Here is a 25,336-nt window from a genome sequence, read left to right on the forward strand (position 1 = left end):
AATACAATTTGTAATTTTTTATAATCTCAAGCTGGTTACTTTTTTGGAGCATTTTTTTTTTTACTATAAGAGGTGATAGATTTTGTTTAAAAGATTTGATTACGATTTGTACAATCTACTCAAGATAAAATAAATGACTGTGTTGTAAGCTTTTAATTATTTTCCCTAAGTCTGAGAAAATCGGTTTTAAAACCACTTTTAAGAATAAACTTCGGTTAAACTCAGTTTTGAAATTTCTCGGTTTTATGCAAGCCCTAATACGGAGTAATAGCCAGCATCAAATAGGGGTGGGCAATTTTGGTCCGAGAAATTAAAAAATTATAATCTGATGTTAGCTTACATCAGATTTTAATTTTATAATATCTATACCCCTTTCTGGACCAAAATTGATATATTTGATGCTGGCCATTACTCCGTATATTAATTTAATCATTTTTGCATTACAGCTCCTTTCTCTCTAATTGGCTATTCAATTCAGCCTATAATTTTGCTTAATTCATTAAGCAAAATTATAGGCTGAATTAAAAACTGTGAATTAAAAAATTAAAAACTGTGAATATCATTAGGATATTCACAGTTTTTCTTCCTCACGCCTTCAACATCTTCAATTTCTGCTATCCTTCTCCTATTAGTTTAGGCATTTTGTGTAATTTATACGCATCTAGCTTCACACTTTTAAACACTTATTAATTCTACCTCATATATATAATATATGAATAGATTTTATATATATATATATATATATATATATATATATATATGTACGCAGTGCGTTACATAAATCGTTATAGAATTTTATATTATATTTTTATTTTGAATTGTAATTGAGTTTCTGTTATAAATTTTTACGTTCCTGTTTGAATGTAGTTTTTCTGTTTTACCCCACATTGGTCGTCAAATCAAAGCTTCTAAGTCCATGTTGGAATAAATGTGTGGCGTCAACGACCAGCAAGCTTAAATAAAAATTCTTTTAAGCAAGCAGGGGGATTAGCACAACCAGCACTTACTAATTCCGATACGTTTTTGCAGACACCCCTGTCTATGGGTAATTTGGTGGAGAGGGTAGGGTGTGATTCACTTTTTCTGTGGATTAATTTTGGATGATTACCAGTGATTTTTAGGTATAGAATAGTAATAGAATTCATACATTTTCTTTTAAGAAAGCAGAATAGAAATCGTAGACATTTATGATTTCTATTGCTAAATATGATGTATTTTTCAAAATAAAGTTTCATTTAATGTTAGCTGCAGATGGAAAACCTAGATTAATTTTGAGGTAGGATATATGAAATCGATGGGTATTAGAAGTCACTTTTTTTTAGGCCATGATTTAAAATATTATGCATTTTTTATGCACCATGCAGGCTGCAATTTGTTGTACAAAGGAAAAAAGTAAGAAACTTAAAAGAAAAAAGACATTTATTTACAAATCAATGATAAAACATTCAATGTGATTTTTTTAGACACACAATAAGTATAAATCTAAAAAGTGAAGTAATGAAAAGTTTATTTTACATATTCCAAAACCATTTCTTCGTTGTCATATTGATTATTTTTTTTTCTTTCAAGATTTGAAAACAATAAGAATTGATGAGTATACCCAAATCCCTATACATTATAGTAGACAATGTTTTGAATATCATAATTTATGTAACGAATTGGGAGATTATAATGGGCAATTTTTAAATATATCAGAACAAATCAAGAAACATTTCAAATTCGAATAATAAATGGTATTAATATTTTTTCTTGCTAACATTTCTCCATGGTGTTCCTTTTTACAGACAAAGCGTACCCAGTTGACACTTTTGTTCCATATTGCGCATTTTACATAAATCCATAATGTCTGAAATCAATTTCAGCATCCATGCTTAAAACTTCTGGATTACAGGTTGGTTCTCTTTATGTCACCTTGCGTTTTACAGCAACAGTAGTGCTAACAATTGCCTAAGTGCCAGAGGTGCGAGCAACACGTACCCAGTTGAGTGATATCTGTGCTTCCTGGGAATCAGCAAGCTTTATTTGTTGAGGTAAGCTGGGGGATGCCGCAAGAAGCGATGCCGCTGTCCACACGCTGTTACTCTATGCACTCCCATTGACTTACATTGTTCATTTAGGCTACCTGTAGCTGCTGGTCCCAAGTAAGCGGTCACCTGCGTTCTACGTGAGAGCACTCTTAGCCTGTACAAAGTCTAGTTTGGACTGATTAATAACTGCTTTACAATTGTTGCAAGCTCTGGTGTAGACAGAAAATGAAACAGAAGAATTGGAAACTAGCCAATTACGATATGCAACATTCTTCTCTTGAATGGTCTTAGCACATTTATTGGAAAACCAAGATTTAGATAAAGGACCAGATTTGAGGTGGAGTGTGGAATAAAGGATTCCATTCCTACAAGGACAATTTCACTGACACAATCTGAGCAAATGTTGACATCTGAAGTTTTGAAACAGTAATCCGACCAAGGAAAACAAATCTCACAGGACATCCCATTCTGCATTCTTGTAATGCCAAACAAAATGAGGTTGGGAATAGCCATGAGATAAAGGCTCCATCAGAGAAGAGAATCCCCAAGTTGTGATCTGAGGTGCCTAAAGGACCAGTCACTTCGACCATGTTGGTTGTCTGGTTAGGATTGTCCAGTATTCTAGTAGGCAAATGAAAAATCTGTGCGAGGTCATTAGTAATTGCAAAAGCATCAGCATCTCGAACAGCTAGGTCTGTGTGATGAATTTGTGACAGATGAATTTGACACAATGAGGTAGAGAGATTTTAAGCCAAGATCGAAAAGAGGAGATTCCAAAGTACCAAGTCTCTGACAGGGAATATCGGAATGGACATATGCACAAGTACCACCTTTGAGGCGGAAGGAATCATACAGCCGAATAATTTGAGCAACTGAGACTAGCAGTAGTTGAATCAACCAATAACTGAGATTCTGTCAGAAAAAGTACATGGGGTTTGGCAGACTGCAAGTGGAAATGGACATCATTGAGATTAGAACTGAGACTATGTATATTTGTGAAATGAACTAAGAAGTGTTTGAGAGGTTTAGATCTTTCGCAGATAGGTTTGCTCTGTTGGTTTGGCAATTCGTGGTGTATTCAATAGTAAGAAATGGTGGTGGTTGTGGGGGGGGGGGGAGAAGACATGCTGTATGAAGTAATAAAATTTTTGGATATGGCGTACATAAGAATATATACCCAGATCTGGGACATAATGTGGCCTCGACAATTCCCCCCACATACACACTATTCGGACTCGCTACCTGCCCGAGAACACTGTTTTAGAGCTGTACCCTCAAAATGTAATGATCTGCTATGGATCTCGCCATAGTATTTATCATAATCTCAAAAGACATCAACTATACCGCATGATGGAAGAGATGGGGGAGGGTTGACCAGAAATTTGCTCTGGAGACTAAACATGGGTTCGAGCACTTCAAGCCTCTTGTTGTGTGATGATCAAATTTAACTTAATTAACTTAAAATTTCCATTAAAAAATGTAGTTCAGATTTCTTATCAGCAGTAAAACATCAGACAACTTTTCCTAAAATGCAAACCGGTGTAATCTTAAACAAGATGTCCGATAACATTAGAGTTGAATTTCACCCAAAAAGTACAACAGCCTTGATCCAACCTATAGATCAAGGTGCAATGTACACATTTAATTTGAACCAGTTAAAGAAAACATTAGTCTAGTTGATTCATGGAACACAGGGTGCTCGCAAGTTAATGTTTCAAGAATTCTGAAAAAATTACATCATGTATGCTATTAACAATGCTGGAGAATCTTCATGTGAAATCAAACATTCAACACTGAATTTAGTGTGGCAGAAAATATGGCTAGAAGGTGTATTTGATTTCCAAGGCTTTGATGAGCAAACAGCTGTAATAACAGGCACTGTTCAACTTTCACAAGACAGGCTTCAATGAAGTTGAGAAAGGAGATGTGATAGAGTTACTAAATTGTCATTATGAAGCCCTATAAAACAAAGACCTACCTAAATTAGAGGATTAAAGCAGAAGAGGATAAAGAGAAATACAGAAGGACAGATCACTCTTCAAATTACAATAAAGAAACTAGAGCAAGTTTTCACTTTAATGATGAGGCAGTCAATTGTTGAAGAGATGGATACCATAGTAAACCAGAATTTGGTTCAATCAAATCAATCAAGTCTAGTACTGTGCAAAGTACTTTGGACACATTTTTTATAAACAGTTCATTATCAGTACCAAGAGCAAGCATGCCTCCACACAGACTCCACATAAATCCGCACAATTTTTTTTTGGTGAGTTTTAGCTATTTTTTCCCTTTTTTTCACAGTTTAATTTTCTGATTCTAGATATAGAGCTACTACAAAACAATGCTTTAGTAACTGAACTACAGACAAAAACATTACAGTGGCAACTTTTTAGAACAACATTATATACAAAAAGGTTTGTCAGGAATGCATCTTGTGTTCTTACTGAAAAGAAAAGTCTGTTTAGTGTGGCAATTTTCCAGGACATATCTGTCATGTTAAGATAGATTAACACACATCTATCATTTTAAAAATAATTAGATGTAGGTCAGAAGTCACAAAGTATAGCATCGTACATGTCAGGCATATAATCTTTCCGCACAAAGATCCTGTCAAAGAAAAGTATCTAAAAAGATCAAATTCAACACCTATGGAAGTTGGATTAGGTTATATTCACAAAAGAAAACTGTTAAGATATAATGCCCCTTTAGGCCAAAATATCAAATGAAGTCAGAAAATCTGAGACATTAAACAAGGAAATAAGTTTGTGTTTTTTTTTTTTTTTTTTTTTGTTTTTTTTTTGGAATGGTTTAAAGAGAGAAATTATATAAGAAACAGAAAAGACAGCCTTGCCTCCCAGATAATAAAGAAAATACTTCAGTGGATAACAATGATTTTCTATCACACACCATTCACATGTTCTGATCTGCTATGAAAGCTATGCAGTAATCAAGTAGTGAACCAGGGTGCTATTTCAACACAGGTATTGAGAGTTTAAGAAATCACTTATGCTGCATTCTTTTTTACACTGCTTACCAATAAGGGTTTTATTATCCCATAATGAAAGTTATATTTGCAGTAAGAAATTTTCTTCTGAAGACTGCTTGGCTGCTTGTTTAGATTCAATACATTTATCAACAGTAGGTCACTAACTGAGGACAACTGCTTTCTAATTATGGAATCAAATAGTTAAACCAGTCACAACAGTGACTTTGAGTTATTAATGAATAACAGTGCCTACTGGGTAATGTTATTTGATTAAAAATGATATTAGTTAATTTAGGTTGACTCATGGATAACAGTCATTTCTAAAGGGCGATAAGCCCAAACCTTGTCACTGTCACAGGAAGGGAAACAGTCTCCAGCAGTAAAGACAGACATTTGAATGGAGTGAGCACATTCTCTCAAAGCTATGTCGATGCTTAGCTTTCTCGTTCCCGTACTGCTCCAGTCAGACATCTTTCTTAGACGAGAGAGAGAGAGAGAGAGAGAGAGAGAGAGAGAGAGAGAGAGAGAGAGAGAGAGAGAGAGAGAATCCAATTAACAATTTTATTAGAAACATTGGTCAATATGCAAGGTCAGTTTAAAGAAGAGATTGCAATTCATAAAACAAAAAGATTAAGAATGGCTCAAATTTCTGCTGACCTGTGGATATAACTGTATTATTCATATATTCATCTTATCATGTTCATAACAAAATCAATACAGTAATATCTCACTTAACAAAGTAGATGCGTTCCAGTACTTTAGTTCGTTATAAAAAACTTCGTTATTGGAGGAAGAAATACCATAGCAAGAACATGGATATATTTCTTCACTTAAAAAAAGAGAGGTACAAATTGTTCGAAATAAATTTATTTGAAATCAGAACATACATATTATATTATAAAATATTAAAGAAAACTTCACAAGAGTCAAGAAAAACAGTAAACTTAAAATTTATTATGAAAAATAACACAAAACAACACTAGTGTTCACTCGATGGCTTTTTCAAAAATGCATCTAGGGTAGACTGTCTTGCTTTTTTCTTACGACCGTGTAGCAACTCGCTATAACAATTAAAGCATTCAAAACAAATCTCTTCACAATGCAGCTTCACTGAAAATCGGGATCATTTTCTAAGACATTTAAGGCATGAGTCACTTCATTTAAACAATTAGACAAGGTCTATGTTGTTAATATCCTCTCTGGGGGAACTTTTTCATTTTCTGAATTGTTTACTTGTTGCTCTGTTAACTCTTGGATTTCCTCATTTGTTAGTGTTTCACCATGGCTACTTAATAAATCCTGAATCTCAGCAACGTCGAGTTCTGCAAAGCCTATTGCATGTGCCACTCGAATAACTTCTGTGCTAATTGCAGGAATCTCACATTCTACAACAATATTGGGCCATATGTCGCCAAACACCATTAAGACACTGATCTGTCACTTCATCCCAGGCATCTTCGATATTGCTGATTGATTTCATAATGTTGTAATTTTTCCAGAAATCATTGATCGACTGTTGTTTCATCATTAGCCTCAATCAGTTGACTAAAAGTGCACCTCAGTTAGTAGGCTTTAATGGCTGCTATAACACAGTGATCCATTGGTTGTAGCAGCATAGTTATGTTTGGCGGGAGAAACAGCACTTCAGCAGGAATGCATGTTTCAAGTGAGCCAAGATTTGAAGGATGACCTGGTGCATTATCCAGTAGCCAAAGTGCCTTGGATTCGAAATTATTTCATTCACAATAACATTGGACAGCAGGACAAAAATAGTTGACAAACCAATCAGTAAACAAGTCCATTGTCACCCAGGTCTTTCTATTTGATTTTCATATTAAAGGCAAATTAGGTTTGGAGAATCCTTTCATAGCTCGAGGCGTTTCGGAATGGTAAACAAGCATTGGTTTTAGCTTCATATTCCCAGATGCATTTGTTCCCAACAACAGTGTTAATCGATCCTTGGCAGCTTTAAACCAAGAAGTTCTTTTCTCATCTTGTGAGATGAAAATTTTGGAAGGCAAGCGTTTCCAGAATAGCCTGCTTTCATCCACACTGAATAAGAAATTCTGTGGGTATTTTACTCATTCTACTATGGCTTGCAGTTGTGCAGGAAATTCTGCTGCTGCCTAAATGTTGACACTTGCGGCCTCGCCCATCAGTTTAATGTTATGAATTCTTGAACATTTTTTTGAATTTCTCAAAGTCATTGTGAGAAGCCACAAAACTCTGTGGTTTCCTCAGCTTTCTGGGCCTTTAAACAGTTAAATAAGTTTAATGCTTTGTGTTGAATTATCACCTGGGTGCCTGGCATATGACACTGTGTCATATCATCTGCCCAAACACTTAACATTTTTTCTATAATGATACTTGGATGCAGTAATGTCACTACAATTTAGCACAGACTGCTTAACTTTATCAACTTCAGGACCAGATTTAAACTTGTGGCTCTAGGCTATAACATGTATGAGGCTCTTCTCTCTTACAGTTCACCTGTGACAATATTAAAAAAAGGATTTTTTAAGATGGAGCAAGGCCCTAAGCTGTAGCTTGTTTAGCTTATATGTAAATTCGGCCCTAATCAGCTTGATTTAAAATTGTTTTTAAAGTTATTTGTGCTAACCCCAATGATTGCACTACATGGCACATCTTTTCACCACCTTATATCCTCCTTATAATCTGCATTTTGGTTTCTAAAGATATTTCAGTATGTATTTAATAAAATACATTAAAAGAACTACAGTAGGTATGCATGATACCAATGGCAATTAACTACTGCTCCAAATATCACGAAGTGAGTTCTAGGTACCAAAAATCCCTACTACAAACTTTTGCATGCACCATAGGGCGTTTTTTGCTGACTTCGTTATAAAGGAGCTTCATTACCAGAGGATTCATTAACCGAGGTATTACTGTAATTGAATTTATTCTGAAATGAATTTTAGAACACAGAAGATAAATATTTATTAATCACACTAAGAAAGAGGAGAGGAGAGGAAATGCATAAATTTTAACTCACACATCTCCTAATGGTTCATATGTGGATCCTGTAACTTCAAACTCATGAAAGTTAGCATCACTGTTTTCAACTTTATCTAAAATGAAAAACTGAAAGAAAGAAAAATTAATTAGTTAAGGATATTAACTTGTGGTTAATCAGTTCAATTTAAAATACAGTAGAAGCATAGTAATTTAGCATTCCAAACAGTTTCAAAAACCAGCATGGTGAGGAAGGAAGGGCGCAAAAAAAAAAAAAAAAAAATTGTGTATTTAAAGTGAACCCTCAATTTTACATTTGTTTGCACAGTTGAAAAAAACGTGACTGCACCAGAGTGCATTCTGAGATGCTCATGAAAGAGAGAAAACTGAAAACTCAGTCATGATTAAGCATCCTAGTCTGTTTATGGATAAACCCATTATCATACTATTATGTGCTCCATGAGGCTATATAAAAGAAACAGGGGTCATCTGTGGCATGTTTCTTTATTATAACTCACTTGGTGTATCACCACAGACCTTAAGAAAACTGGTCAAAAGAGAAAGAAACTGCATCTGAGTGTTATGCAGACATTAAAGTTGTTAGACAGGGGTGTTTTTCTTTTCCACATCTGAGAGGAATATGGTATGGAAAAAAAAGTATCAGTTATAATAAAAAGACTGTTTAAATAACTACAGTCATTATGTTCTACTCTTTATGCTCACAGCAAAAAGTTGCATTCGTATTGCACAACTTTTAAATAAAAAACTATGAAATAATTAAATAAAATAACCGATTTATTAAATAACTACAGAAAAACTATGTAATTCATTTTAAATCAATTCATTTGTAATTCAATAACTTAACTTGTACAAACAATGTTATCTAATAGCACACATATCATAAACTTGATAGGCTAGCAAGCATTACTGCTGCACAAAAGGTGAATCGGGGTAGTGTTATTATTGCATTTAAGTATATAATGATAGTACTCGCAATTATATTGAATTTAAACAGAAACAATGTCCCAGATTAAATCAGCAAATCAATGGGCTCAAAGGAGAATTAAAGGGGCAATTCGCCTACAAATCAAAGCATGAAGAAATGTGCTGTTTGTGGAACAGGACATGATATATTGTTGTTGTTTTTGGTTTTTAGAAGCATGAGCAACTAAGGCCATATTGCTCCGGGAATATGCAGTGGTCATTCCCTGACCTTTCCGCATCCTCCGTATTTGGTGGTGACGGGCTCGAACCCTGGTCTAATCAAGAAGCGTGTGCTACGCACTGCTGCTCCTTCCCACCTGGCTACAGAGGCGCCAAGACATTATATAGCTAAGGGAAGTGTGTGTGAGCGCGCGCGCAAGCGTGGTGCAGAGAGTGTGAAGAAATGAGGTGCCAACTCAGCATTGTAATGGGCCTTCATGAGAAGTTGTGGATGCCCTGGAAGGTATTAAAATTGGATAACCATCAAGCAGCACAGCAGCAACCCCCAGGACAGAATGTGCTTGTCCAACAGGAGTTAGCTATTGTTGGCAACTATTAACAGGGAAATTAAAAATATATTGGTAAATATCTTTTAAAAATATGAGGATAATTTGATTGGATACTACATCACAGTATCCAATCAAATTGGTCAGACAAGACTCCCCTTAACAAACCCATGCTGTTTCCGAGCTATAACTGAAGTCTTGTCTAGATGATCCTGCAATGCTTATTTAACCAGTGCCTCCATTATTAATTTCTCTGGAACAGAAGTTAAACTAACGGGTCTGTAATTACCTGTGTCTCCCTTTGATCCTCCTTTGTGGATTGGGATCACATTTGCACATCTCCAGTCCATGGGTACCTCCTCTGAGTCCAGGGAAGCTCTCATAATTATGGCTAAGGATTTGCTTACTTCCTTTGCTGCCTCCTTTAATATAACTGGATAGATTCCATCCACCCCCAGGTGACTTTCTTGTGTTTATCTTCAAAAATTTCTCCACCACTTTACTCTCAGTTATTACAAGATTATCTAGTAGTGTTGAATACACCTCTGACCTTCCCCTTCCTGAATAACTCCTCATGTGTGAATGTAGATGCAAAATATTCATTTAGTTTGTTAGCTACCTGAGCAGGATCATCAACCACTGAACCATCAATATCAAGTGGAGCAATCTGATTCATCCCCTTCCTTCTAGAGTTTACATAAGTAAAGAACTCTTTGCTGTTTTTCTTTGCATCCTTTGCCAAAGATTTCTCATAATCTGCCTTCGCCTGTCTAACCCCCTTTGTAACATGGTTACAGGCTAGCTTATATCTATCATAGGCTTCTGTGTCACATGTTAATTTATGTATCCCATGCATTTTTCTTCTGTCACATGTCTAATTAGTTCATCCCTTTAGGCCTAAATCTTGAACAATATTTCTTTGTTGGTATGAAAAGCCTAGTAGCTTCCAAGATTAATTCTTTGAATGCTTCCCATTTTGAATTTACTGTTGGTAACATCATCAGTTGGTCCCACCGTATAGAATTTAAATACTGTCTCAGACCACCGTAGTCACCTTTACAAAAGCAAAAACCCTTCCCTTTGTACACATTGTACTCCCCAAATTCCAGTTCTGCACTGCTTATGTCTGTGTGACACCGTGTCTCTGATATCCCAACAATATCTGCCTTTGATGTCTTTACTAGCACTTCAAGCTCATCAAATTTATTAACTATACCCCTAGCATTGGTGTACATGCAAGTATACATGCATCTGTTTCTACTCTTAGTTATCCTAACACAGCCCATGTATATTCTCTTTCCCAAGGCAATGGGAAATTCCAGGAATGTCCCGGCATCCCTGGAATTTCCCATTGCCTTGCTTTCCAGGCTGCTGCTCAATTGCATTTCAATTGAAGTAGTGCAAGAATCACTTTTACCTCTGCCAGTGGCTACTGTTAATCTATTAGTATGTATCCGCCCAAGCTAGCAGTTTTCCGACCCACCTAACTCTGCCTCGATAGCATCAGCATATATTCTTGCACCCTTTCTATTTAAGTGTATCCCATTCCTGTAGGAGCAGTCTCTCCTGTTAACAAGCACAGACCAGGCTGAGAAAAATTCTACCCCAATGATCCTTGCACAATCTCTCCAGGGCCAAATTGATCGACAAGGCTCTCATCATATACTCCCTCCTATCGTGTCTGGGCAGAATTGCAGGCACTTTCAAATTCAATCCTAACTCCCGGCTTTTTTTCAGCATTGTCTTGTACTTAAGTAATTCTGCCGGTCTCCTACTCTTAATATCATTAGTGCCAACGTGTACAATATCACCCTTTGTGCCCTTAAAGGATGATATCTGCCCTACAAAGTCACCAACCTTTGCCCCTGGCACACATACCCTGGTCCTGTTCCATCTATCCTTTTTGCAAAATATGTTCCCCATTTCCCTGACAATAGAGTCGCCTGCAACAACTAGTCTCCTTTGGGACCAGTGCATTCTGCCTAGGGGGTTGCCGCTGTGTTGCGTGATGTTCAAGTGCAAGCTCTGGTATTGATATGGGCAGCTGAGGGCTTGATGGGCCCCTCAATTTAAATCCTTCGAGGGCATCCACCCTGTCCTTCAAGCTCTCATATAAGCCCATAACAATGCCGAGTTAGCACCTGATTTCCTCTCACTCCTTACATCATGCACACACAAAGACATTCCCTTTGGCAATATCATGTCCCGTTCCTGATTGCTCCACAAACATCAAACAAGCAGTGCATTTCAATAGACTGATTCAGAGGACAACTGTCCCCCTCAGTTTTCCCCTGAGCCACAGCACTTGCACTAGTTTGAACCTTTTGCTTTGTTGCTCTGGTCTGAGTCATGATTTCTATTCAAGTTCAATAAAATTCCAATACTAAATATAACCCTAAACCTATATCCCAATGCAATTATAATACTATACATATGTATGTCGGTATCGAATATTATCTCCGAGTTACATTATATGACTTTCTTATCCCCTGTCAACTTATATGTATTAATTTATGATGTTACGTTTATAATAACTAGGTTACTATATTTATTTAGTTAAAAAAGTACAATTCAATTGACAATGAAATTTAATAAGATTAATAAATTTTACTGATTAATACTACTATAACTCGCTATCTAGTTTTCTGTTAAACCTTACGCTAGCAAATTGCCGCCATTATACGATACAGTGTATCGTATAATGGCGGCAATTTACGAACAGTTAATCCACGGACACGAGGTATTATTTACTTTCCAAATCGTGCTATCTAAATTCAAAATAAACCACGGAGCTTGACTAGGTCTATAAGCTACTTATAGAAAATAATTTAATCTCACAATTAAGTCAATAAAGCGGCTAAGTATAATTAAAAACTTTTCATTCGCAAGAGCTGCAAAACTTGTCCACACGTGGATTTGATACCCTTCTGATACTAAGTAATAACCTACAAAATCTCTATCTAAATTCAATTTAAACTAAAGTATTGTTACTAGGAATATAAAGCAACTCTAAAAAAAATTAATATGCCAATTTAAGTCAATAAAAAAGCAAAAACTTCTTTATTTGCTGGAGCCGTAAAAACTTCACCTGTTCACATGTACTCTCGCACCCACTTACCAACATATTTTTCACTTTCCACTTCCCTAAGAGTAGCACCACACACACAGAGAGAGAGAGAGAGAGAGAGAGAGAGAGAGAGAGAGAGAGAGAGAGAGAGAGAGAGAATAAGATACATTGCTTCTGATTTGCTTGGATGCTAACAAAATTTTGGAATGTCAGACAACTAGACATGAAATATCGGTTTATAGATATGATCCCGAAACCAAACAGCAAGTCAATCCCACTGGAAGATTATTTACCCCATCTTATTGAAAAAGGTACAACTGCACAGCAAAATTAAGGGAATGTTGTTAGCATTTTTTTTTTACTAGAGGGAAAGAGAATTAAAAAGTTCTACAGTGAAGTTCTGAGTTGCCTTTGCGATTGTAGCTCAAAAAAAAAAAAAAATAATCAGAAAGGTAGAACCCAAGTCTGGTCCTATCATTGTAACATGCTGTAACATTTGTTCACTACTTTGTAGAGAGTTCTTTTGCCAAATAGAGAACTGCTCAAGTCCATGTGACCTCCCCCCCACCCCCCACCCCCCAACTGAAAAAGTCCTAAAATTATGTCAATTTGATAATCTCTATATACTCAGTGATCACTGAATTATGACCACCTCATCCATAATGGACTATGCTGCATTTTCTTGCAGTAAAAAAACTGAACAGCTTTGTACACTAGAAAAGTGGTAATTTGCATCTGGTTGTGCAAGTCAAATTGATAAAGTAACAGTTATGAGACATAGTAAAGATAACAGAGTTTCAAAAGGAGATAATTGTGGGAGTTCGTGCTTTGGGCGCTTCCATATCAAAAATGGCATGTCTAGGCAGTTGCTAAGGTGTACAAAGAATGGTATCAATGGATCAAACCACCTCCCACCAACAGAACTGTAAAGGATTACACAAGGTGGATGTTCATGGTGAGCAAAGGGTGCTCACCAAGATCACTGTGCAACAGTTGACATCACGACACAATATGGGGAATGCAAGAACAATATCCCAAATGACAATGTGCCACACAGGCAGACATAAGGGGTTCCACAGCAGACAACCTAAGAGACACCCTCTACTTACACTCTAACATCATCAACAGCAAATGCTGTGGTGTCAACAACATGCTTGGAGGACTGGAAATGAGTGTGACGGTTGGATGAGTACATACCAAGCTTAAACCTTTTATATACTAGTCTAGCAGAAAGCTGCTTTGAGTGTTGTTCTCATTTACTGTATGTACTAAAAATGACAAATTGAAAAACACAAATGTTAAATTTTGTTGTGAATTTAGAAAGTTAACCAGAGACCCATGTAAAATGAGCATAGTTTATGAAGACGAGTTAAATGAGATTATGTTGTAGTGCAAAAAAAAAAAAAAAAGAAAAAAAAAGTTGTTTCAAGGGCTTTGTGAGAAATATTTGAAAACCCATTTAAACATCAAAGAAGTTTGCACCAGCATTTGTAAAATTGACAACTGTCCATTCAAGAAATTGCTGAGAAGTATCTTTCATTTGGTTCGGTTCAAACCGTTTTGGCCAAAGATTTCAGCATGCGGTGAACAGATACCAAATTTGTTCCACACATTCTCCTCACTCAACAGCAAAGACAGCATCTAGCCCTCATTTTATCTGGGTTTTTAAACAAGCTGCTCTGGTTCCTGCATATTTAACCAAAATTATAACAGGTGATGAGTCCTGGATGTATAGATATTATCCAGAGACCAAGGTTTAAAAGCTTACAATGGAAAATATCATTAAGGCCAAAAAAAGACAAGCAGCCAAAATCACACATGAAGGCTGTGTTGACTATTTTTGATAAGGGGAATGGTATTTTCAGAATTTGTTCCATGAGATTTCACTATTAATGCAGCATAATGCCCAGATTCAAATGATGTAATCCACTGTAAATGACGCAAAAAATTCAAAATGACTGCTTCTTCACAGTGACAATGCACTGCGTTACTTACTCGTAGTCCAATTTTTGACTGATAAAAACATTCTTATCATGCCTCACTAACTTCACTCGCCTGATTTGGAACCACAAAACATTTGGTTGTTCCTAAAATTAAAACAGAATATGAGAAAAACAACATAGTCAATTCAATAAATTGTGCCTATTGCTGATCAAAACATTTTAAGACTTTCTGTGAATGCTCTTAAGCATTCACAGAAAGTCTTAAAATGTTTGTGAAGGATGAAAATGTTTAAATCAAATCTTGTAACTATACATTTCTGGAGGAAATTGTTATCAGTGGGGGCACACTCATATGAGGCAGAAGCAATCTTTTCTTGTAGAGATGGAATACAAATGATTTGATGTTTTTGAACAGGCCTTGTGGAATGCACTGTATTGATGAAACAGGTCAAAGTAACGCTTTTTGCTTTTACCCATTGCAGATACAGCACTCAGCAGAGTGCAAACTTTTTTTTTTTTTTTTGGCTGATGCTGAATAAGCTTGCTTTCTTGCATCATATGCCTCTACTAATGCTAATGCATGTGTAGAGAGTAGTGACACTTCAAGTGAATGGGAAACTAAAGCTAGGGCACCAAACTTAAATAACTTCACAGATGTATTAATGTATTAAACAATACAAGAATACTTATTCAAACTGTTACAGCAATGTTAGGAGAGCTGCTAATAAAACCTAAAAACTTTAAAATCTTGGTTAGAGCAATTCTGATATTACAGGGATAATGGAAACTTTATATCACCCAGAAAGAGTGCACACAAGAGGTTTGATATGATATTTACAATGTATTTAAGAAAGAGGCAGAGAAGGGGTGGTGGGGATATTCTACTTGTCAAAAAGTCTGTGCATGATAAAACTTATGGATTCAGAATTAACAGATCAGCAGTGAGTGGCATGATGCAGCAGGAAAATGAGTTGTGTATGATACAGTTCATTTCATCTTAGTTTAATACTGATGTGAAGATTATCACACTGTAACATGGCTATGCAACTTGTTCAGCTAAGGTAATTTCATGATAATCAGTTATGCCATAGAATAAAGTGATATGGAACTGCTCCTGAATATTGATGTTCAAGAGCAGGGAAGTCGAGAGCTGCTCCCGATTGTTTACATTTTTGAATAAACTAAAATGGAGTGAAACGAAAGAGGGCGACTATTACAACAACAACATTACCCATGATCTGAGTGCAATAATGATTTAAGAGTACGATGAGTGACTCTACATGCAGAGATAACAGGTGAACAAAAACCTTGTTATGAGAGATTTCAATCTGCCTCTTATTCAATGAAGTAACTAGGAGGGCCCACCATGGGTAGGGAGGGACAATTAAATCAAGACTGAGGTCATGTACCTGCAACTAAGGCATGGGCTTATATTAACTAAGAGACAAATACTGTTAATCACAGTTCTGCCTATCTCAGATTAAGTGAATTCACATGACAAGTTAATGACATACAATTTCAAAAGACATTAGAAACTTATGCAAATGTGTGGATAATAGTATTTGTCTCTAAGTTGAACAAAAATCCAAGCCATACTGCTGAATACCCAACCTTGGTCTCAATGGAACAGGATGATCGCCATGATGAAAATCAAACACAGTAAAGTCTATGGGCCGACCGGGCTAGCCGGGTGGGTAAAGTGCCTGCCTGGCAACCCAAAGGTTGCGGGTTCTATTCCCGCCTCGGGCTTGGATCAAAGTACTGCAAAAACCTTGGGAGGTGCATTATGGCCACAGAAGCCTATGCGCCAACAACTACCAAAAAAAAAAAAAAAAAAAAAAAAAAAGTCTATGAATTTTATTGGATTTCAACTACTGCACTGAAATGCCTTCCCCTCAGCCACATAGGAAGAGCAACTTCTCTCAGATTTTGTCTTCTGATTTATCCAAGTACAACTGATTTTGTCTTCGATTTGTCCAAATTCATAACACACACACAAGAATGAGCAAGTTATTTTGCTTTGTTTTCAAAAAAGTTGGGAAAAAAAAAAGATAAAAATAGAGTATTTATACTTGTAATTTTGAAATAATTAAGATTATTAACCAAATACATTAGAACTTTATGACTATCCTGTACATAAAATATAACATTTGCCTATGGTAGACCTTATTGCACCGCATCACTTACCCTGCTAACTGACATCTGATTCGTAGTAAGTGTCCCTGTTTTGTCAGAACATATCACAGATGTGCATCCAAGTGTTTCAACAGATGGAAGTGACCTCACAATGGCATTTTTTTTTGCCATTCGTCTTGTTCCTATAACAGAATTGGATTCAAATACAATTAAAAATACCATAAAAGAATACTGATCACACTTTCAGTAGAACTATAAATTTTACATATATAAAATATTTCACATTACTTTAGAACTTCTGCTGAATATCATTACCAGAATACACCAGAAAAATAAAGCATGTGTATATATTTTTAGTGCATAAAAAATTCAATGTAGGAGATCACTAACATTTGGAACTCCTCTCAAAATTTAAACAGCCTAGGATAAAATACAGTGCAGCCTCAATATAACACGAGTGTCTGGGGACCACAATAACACCTTTCACATTTTTTTTTTTCCATCAGGAATACAAAGTGACTAAAAGATGAGCCATTCAGCAAGTGTTTTTATGTAAGCAAATTCGTCACATCCCCCCCCTTAGTTCTATTATAATGCCGTCAGTGGACCACTACTGTAGTTAAATTTAATAATGCTGCTTAAAATAAAAATATTAAACAGTAATGCTTCATATACTTAAAAATTAAACTACTTTATATATATATGATTCAGAATTTTATAGCCCCCCCCACCAAAGATGTACTACTTTCATTTATAAACAACACAAGTGAATTTCACAGATTGCAATATAATTACAGAGAATACGAACTCTAGTCAGTAGCAGTGGCAACTTAAACCAAGTGTTTGCAATTTACGCAAAAACTAAAGGCATAATGTTTAGTTTTTGAGTGTCCGTGTGTGCAATTAACATTTCTTTAATGTATTTTTTATTGCATCTCTGAGGCAAGACAGGAGAGAAACTGAACTGAACATATACAACAATCACACCTGGATTTATAAAAATTTAATTATGTGATTGAGAGGAATAAACTGCAGAAGAAAATACAATATAATGGTTTCCAAAATGGTCAATATTTTGTAAACCATTGCCATAGCTAGTTCCACTCTGTGAGGTATATAAGTTGCTTCTGCTAGTATCTATTGTTAAATTCATGTTTTCCCCTTAACCTGCATTTTTCATGTCTCTCTATAGTGACATGATCGCACATATTTGAAACCACAGTATATCATGGCTGCACTGTATCTAATATGTGAAACCTGCAGAACTCGATTAGCTCACAACTGAAGTGATACTTCTAGAAGTGGCAGGAGAATTGGGATGCTAATATTTCATCATGTGGAAACTACTTTGAAGTGACAAAAATGCATGTACTTTTTTTTTTTTTAAAGCAAAAATTGCCTTAGAACTTTTTTGATCAGACCAAGTACTTTATAAGCTTGGAATTATATATTAACAGTCCCCAAAAAAAGCTACCACAGCACAAACTGTAACTTAGAGAAACAATCCCAATGAATTTTCAATACTTTCCTTATTTCATATCTCAAATTTACAACCATATATAGACTAATTTTCATTGTGCTCAAGTTATATTTCCATCATAAGAGTGACTAATGTGAAGTATATCATTCCAGTAACATATTGTAAACTACTAGTAGTCACAAATAATGCAAGCATTAATGATGCAAGAATTATATAGCTTTTCAAAAAAAAAAAAAAAAAAACCCTAATAATCTGTCTAAATTTTTTTAAAATTTATTCAACTTACCTACTTCCACATCATGAGATGGAAATTTTTTCCAACAATCAATCACAATCTGATTGAAAGTGAATTTTCAGACATCTATCCTGAAACCATTCTTTTTCAATTTAGGATATGTCACCGTATGTGAGAAAGGTAAGGATGCCTTCAACATTTAGTTTGCACAATCCAGCCTTAGATACTTAACCAGGCATTTTTGCATGTGCCTAATTTCCAAGCACTGCAATTTGCAGAACTGGTCTTTCATGGGAAGTGCAACTTTTTTTTTTTTTTTGGTCTTTCTTATCTCAATAAAGTGATATTTTGCTATTTCATAAAGGGCATCATGGGGATATTAATAATTAATTTCCAAAAGGTAAAAAACATAGAATCCATGTATATTTGCAAATTAAATGATTTATTGTCACCCAGAAGTTGAAAAGAGGATTTCCTCCACACAGGCCTCGCACTTCAGGTTGCATATCAAGTTTCTAGTGATGACTGACTAACTGGTTAAAATAAATTTATTAAAAAATATATAATATATATATATAAAATACTAAAACACAGAAATTATAAAATAAAATAAAAGCGTTAAAATACAATAAGATAAAAGCGTTGAAATACAATATAATAAAACCATTAAAAAACACAAGCTTTCGAGGCAAAGTGCCTCTTCATCAACTAGTTGGTGAATCATGTACAGTAATACCCCGACTTACGCGAACTCGGAGTTACGCGGTTCTTGATTTTTTCGTTTGGCAACGCTGCCGCCCACTATCTTCAAGGTCGTTTTTCATATGTTATCGATACACGGTGCGACGGCGGAGAATGAGAGAGAAAGATGAACAAAATTCAACTTTGCTGCTTTTATGTTTTTTATATCACTGAAGGGAAAAACACATTTCACCATAATAACGTAAAAACCAACACAATTCCAGCTATCGGTATAATCGCAAATGCAATTAGATCGAGTTTACTACCAGTTTATAACAGATTTCACTAGCAGAAACACAACTGGATTTTTATTGTTTTATGGTAGTAACCCCTAGAAATGTGAGGTGTTAATAGTGTATCTCTGCCTTTATGGTGTTGTTTATTCAGTTGCTACATGCGCGCAGCTTTGTTTATGCGTATCAAGCGTGCCTCCTCGTTTTATAATTGCGCTTTATTTCCTAAAAATGAGTAAAATACTTAATTAAAAGGTGTGAAAAGGAAGCATCCTGGTGAAGACACTGCAGATTCAGAGAGAAAAAGAAAAGCAATTATCGATAAACAGAGGCGGACTGGATCAAAAATTCTTACCCGGGAAAATTTATAGTGGCCTCATACTATGGTTTATGGCCAAAATCACACTGGCCCACCGGGGTTTCCCCGGTAAGGCTTATGGCCAGTCCGCCTCTGTCGATAGAGAAAAAATATGAAATTGTGAAACGCTTTGAGTGAAATGAAAGACCATGTGATATTGCACGTGCTACAGGCCTAAATGAAGCAACGGCGAAAAGCACATGACAATTGCAAACTTGACAGGTTGAAAATTGAAAAGGGCTCAATTGTAAAGGGCTTAAAAATTTTAGAAAACAGACTCCAACGAAGAATGCGTTATAGCTACAATGCAAGGAATAAAAAAATTATTAGCTTGCTACGAAGAAATTCTGCGTGAAAAAAAGGCGCTGTGTCGTCAGACGAATTTGTTAGATTTTATGAAGCCACCGACATCGAAATAACTTTTTAACGTAAGTCATTTGTTTTTTTAATACATATTTTGTATTAATATGTATAAAGAACTGCAATTTTATTAATATTTTTCTTCTAAAGTAGTGTTTTTGTTAGTCCTTGGTCCCAATTAAGCAAAATTTATATGTATTTATATGCAAAGTTGTACCCCGACTTACGCGAATTCGACTTACGCGATTTTCGTCGGACCCACCTATCGCGTAACTTCGGGGTATTACTGTACTCCAGTATATATTGTTGATTACAACAGCAAAAGTGAGCTGAGCATGATCATGTATCACAAGTCTGCTGTCAGTAAAACAGAATTACATACACTTAATTCTGTTCTACACATAATTCCAATATGTATTGGAACATCTTGTTAGGATTTTGCATCGCCATCATATAGAATGTGTGCAAATTCCAGGAAGGAAATTACAGTCTATTATTTCTAAGGTGAAAACATCTGTTCCTCCTTTCCTACAGAGTGGTTCTGTATACCGCATTCGTGTCTGGATTGTGGAGGGTGTTATGTAGGTGAGTCTGGCAAAAGATCAAAAGACCAGGTTTCTGAACATGAGGTGGCTCGGTGAACCACTAATTTTGAACACTCCACAGTTGCCGAACATTATTGGGTTGAGCAGCACAATCTTGATTCCTGACAGGATATTCGACTATTCACGTGATTACCGCCAGTGCTCATGGCTTGAAGCACTGCACATAGCCACCAATAATAGTACTGTGAATTACACGAGGGGAGTGCACTTGCACCCTATTATTGAATGTAGTGTATTGCAGTGCAATGAGCACTGCCGATCATCATGTGTACGTAACTCTGTTCCACTGACACCAGACTTGTGATACACGAGCATGCTCAGCTGACTTTTGCCGTTGTAATCCACATACATACTGGAGTACACCATTCACCAACTAGCTGATGAAGAGGCACTTCGCCTCAAAAGCTTCTGTGTATTTTAAAGCTTTTATTTTATGTATATATTATTTATTTTAACCAGTTAGTCGGTTGTGGCTAGAAACTTGTATAAATAAAATTGTAATTGATGTCAATGCTTCACACCAACCCCAGACAGGTTGCTATACTGTTACAACTACTCTTCAGAGTTACATTCCTCAGAAGGATCCAGTCACCTTTGCAATACAGCAACTTTTCTTGAGAATAGGATCTGAAACATTGCCTTTATACAGAAGTTCTCTTTTCAACTCTGAGTAACAACAAAAACCAATTAATTTACAAAATATATGGAGCTTTGTTTGTTTTTTTTATTTAATTCTGCTGTTTCATTTCTATAATGCTTGGATTTCCTTAACATAAATCAAATAAACTTGAAATAAGAATATGAGATACCATATGTGCAGTTTAGGCATATGTCATGCTAAAATGCAACTTGTATGATATTCCAATGAAATTTATGAACATTCTTTAAAAAATGTAAAATAATTAGGTGAAAAAAATTGAAAAACCTGCATATATTCTTGCATTCTTTAACTGTGATGAAATAATAAAGTTAACATGCCAACTGGTTATTATATTTGGATGTCTATGTTCAGCTATTGTTCTATCAGCATTAGTTCTCATGCCCGATGACAGGATTCAGAACAATTCAGAAACATTGTAGACATTTGTACGATAAATTCAATTTAAAAATAACCACACATTGCCTACATATTGAAGTATGCAAAAGGGGTTTTTTTTTTTTTTTTTGGCTGATGCTGCATAAGCTTGCTTTCTTGCATTGCATCGTATGCCTCTACTAATGTTAATGTTTACAGAATTTAAAATAGTTGCATAAACAAGTACTACAGACATTGCTTTAACATAAAAATAAAACATTTTATATTCAGTGGAAATGCATGACCTTACCAATAACACAGAATCCTCGTAAAAGTCCTCACTGGATTTTGCTTTTCTGTATTAGTATAGCCAGGCCTCATATAATGTGGGTTCGATTTTTGTGTTTTTCAGTTGCCACCATTTGAAAAAAAAATTATACGACTTTACTTTACACAATGCAAAATTCCACTTAACGCAACCTTTTTTATGTGATAGTTGAAAAAGATTTGAATTGCACACTAAGCTTACTGTGCATCGGGCGGGCAATAAACAAGCATTTGCCTGCTGCCCACCTCAGTGTGTTCCATCGGAAGCAGACGTGTTACTTGTTTGTCAAAAAAACACGAAGATTTATTACTTTAGCTGAAAGTAATAAATTTTCGTTATTAAAAACATGAAAGCGGTGCAGGCCATGCAAAAATCATAAGAAAACTAGGATACAGCAAGTCTACAGTATGAACTATCTTGAACCTTAAGGAAGAATATAAAAAGAACGGTAAAGTTTCATCAACTTCTTTTGGAAAGTCTTATTAAAGACTTTCCATTTCAATAATGATTGAAATGGAAAGTCTTTAATCAATTTTAATAGATTGCAATCAAAAAAAGAATTCCATTATCTAAGGACAATATTCAGAACAAAGCTAACAGTTTTACTAAGCTCAAAAAAACAAAATATCAAGGGGAGACTGAAACGTTTGTTGCTAGTTCAGGGTGGCTTGAATGTTTCAAAAATTGTGCAGGACTGCATAACGTTAAAGTAACAGCTGCTAGTGCTGATGAAGGTGCTGCAGCCAAATTTCCTGCAGAATTGCAAAAAAAAAAAAAAAAAAAATCATTCAGGACGGTGAGTATGATGATCAGCAAATAGTTAATGCAGACGGAACAGGCCTATTTTGGAAACAGATACCAACTAAAACTTATGTGGCTGCAAATGAAGCATCACAACCTGGGTCAAAGTCTCAAAAGATTGACTAATGCTTTTATTAGGAGGTAACAATGAAGGCGATTTTAAATTGAAGCTTATGCTTGTGTACCATACACAAAATCCTAGGGCTTTAAAAGGATACAGCCATCTAACTCTTCCAGTCATTGTGTTCAAATAAAAAAAAAAAGCATGGGTGACCATAGCCCTATTTTAAGACTGGTTTAAGTCTTATTTCTGTCTAACAGTTGAAGGCTACTGCAAGAAAAAACATCTTACTTTAATAGCTCTGTTGCTTTTACATAATGCACTTGGACATCCTTCTGCACCTGGAGACTTAAATGAAAAGAGTCGTTTTTTTTTTTTTTTTCCCCCATCGGCAAGTATGATGTTGTTATTGCAACCCATAGACAAGGGGATGATTGCAACCTTCAAGGCTTATTACCTCAGTAGAACATTTGCAGAGGCACTTGAAGCTATAACATGAGACAAAGCAATTTCTGTACCAGAATTTTAGAAAAAATATAACATACAAGTAGCCATTGAAAACATTCATGCAGCATAGGAAGAAGTAACAGCAAGCAATATGAGAGCAGTTTGGAAGCACCTTTTCACTCCATTGTGCGAAAAATTTTACTGGCTTCAAAGTTGCAGTTCAAAAAGTTATTGAAGACATAACTAATATTGGTAATGACCTTGGTTTTAAAGGCGTGGATACAGCTAACATTTGAGAATTACTGAATTTGCATTCAGAACAGCGAATTGACAATGATCTCCTTCAAATAGAGGGACAGCACATATGAAGAAGCTGAAGAAAAAGAGTGTGAGCCAGATGAAAATGTTACCACAAAGGAGATAACAGTAAAATCTTTCTTATCGCAGAGAACCTCAAACAAAGGTAATGGATGTTAATCCTAACATAGAAAGAAGCGTGTTACTTCACCAGGGCTAAAGAAGCTTGTTGTCGGCTATCGGCAAATGTATGGTGAAAAAAAGAAAGTCAACGCTGGTCAAATATTTCCATAACAAAGTTTCTTCATTGTGTATTTTATGAAATAAACATTTAATTCTATAATTATTTTCATTATTTTTTACGTGGTATACAGTAAAAGTTATTTTTAAAATTCTTTATGGACATTCCTGAAGGTTATGGACCAATTATAATTTTTCCTATTGATTATTATATTCAACTAACGAGTTTTCATTCTGCACGATGCACTCACAGGAAGAATTAATCGTGTTAATCGAGGCCAGCTTTGGGCAATTTAAGGAATTAATTGGGGAATACAAACTTTTGAATATTGTGTATATTAACTCCCACAGGCTTTTAACACAGAAAGTACCATATTTACTAGATGGTAAGATGCACTCAGCCGCTTTTAGAATTTTGGAAAAAATATTTTATTGCATATATCTGAAGCACAAATTCACAAGTAATGTTATTGTTTTTCCAGTTAGAGGAGGAAGATAACCAAAATTGTCTTTCACCTGTCTTCTATGTTTTTTGGCACAATTAAAATTACTTTCAATTTGAAGCCAACACAGCATATGTTTGAAAACCTTTTCTGGCTTGTACTCATTTCATCAGGACTCCAAAATTTATTATTATATTAAATAAATTAAATTCTCAAAATGGGTGCCATACAACCGAAAAACATTTATTTTCAGAAGAGATTACTGATTCTCGAAAGTCACAAATTGGATCAATTACTGTTGATCTCATTTCCGACTTTCAAGAATTTGTGACAACACCGTACTTTAGACCAATCATGCTGCTTATTGTTACATGTGTAGACCTCAGCAGAAGGTAGGGAAGTAGGGTTGTCTCCCTTCCTACGGAAATAAAGGACAAGTTCTAGTGATACATGGAAGACCTTACACAAATATGCTAAGCAATAATAAAAGTTGGTGATAAACCTTTGCCTTCAGCATGCCACATATGTGAAAAGTGCATTGCACGTCACCTAAGAGTAATCTATAAGCTACTGGAATCAAACATAAGCACTTATTATAAATAGATAAATAAATTTATAAATTTATTTTATAAACATAAAATTAAAAAAAAATCATGGTTATAAAATAAATTTAAACTGAGTTAATGAATAAGGGTTTGTTCTTACAGAATAAATGTCATGAGGAGCTCATTAACACCTTGCATGCATTAAATTAAGGCTAAAAGAGGTAAATATCAATAATAGATAACTGTCATATTGAAACAGGGTTTTAATTTTTGGCAATAAAAGAAGATTTAAACTGTATATTCCATTCTGAGGCAGGGGCTACCCCCTGCAATATACCGTTTGATCAAAATACCCATGCACTTAGTACATCTTTGAATCATAAAATGCAGGGAAATTTTAAGCAACATTTACTATGAAAAATCAGTGTCTTATGGTTTGGCAAATTATGGCACACACAGTCTTGTCCTTGTTAAAGGAAAACTTAGGTAAGAATCTATAACTAAATATTTCAAAAGGTCTTA

The 25,336-nt window shown here is 35.3% G+C and overlaps 1 protein-coding gene across 1 annotated transcript in view; it reads right to left on the reverse strand.

Moving 5' to 3' along the window:
- LOC150086009 (calcium-transporting ATPase sarcoplasmic/endoplasmic reticulum type-like) overlaps window positions 1–25,336 on the reverse strand; it is a 516,950-nt gene that overhangs the window by 183,981 nt on the left and 307,633 nt on the right. The window contains 2 exon segments of the mRNA XM_090374328.1: window positions 8,030–8,118; window positions 16,677–16,807. Coding sequence (XP_090230454.1) covers window positions 8,030–8,118; window positions 16,677–16,807 — 220 coding nt within the window.

This window comes from Mastigoproctus giganteus, chromosome 5 (assembly GCF_048544385.1).
Source record: "Mastigoproctus giganteus isolate SK-2022 chromosome 5, ASM4854438v1, whole genome shotgun sequence".
NCBI lineage: Eukaryota > Metazoa > Arthropoda > Arachnida > Uropygi > Thelyphonidae > Mastigoproctus > Mastigoproctus giganteus.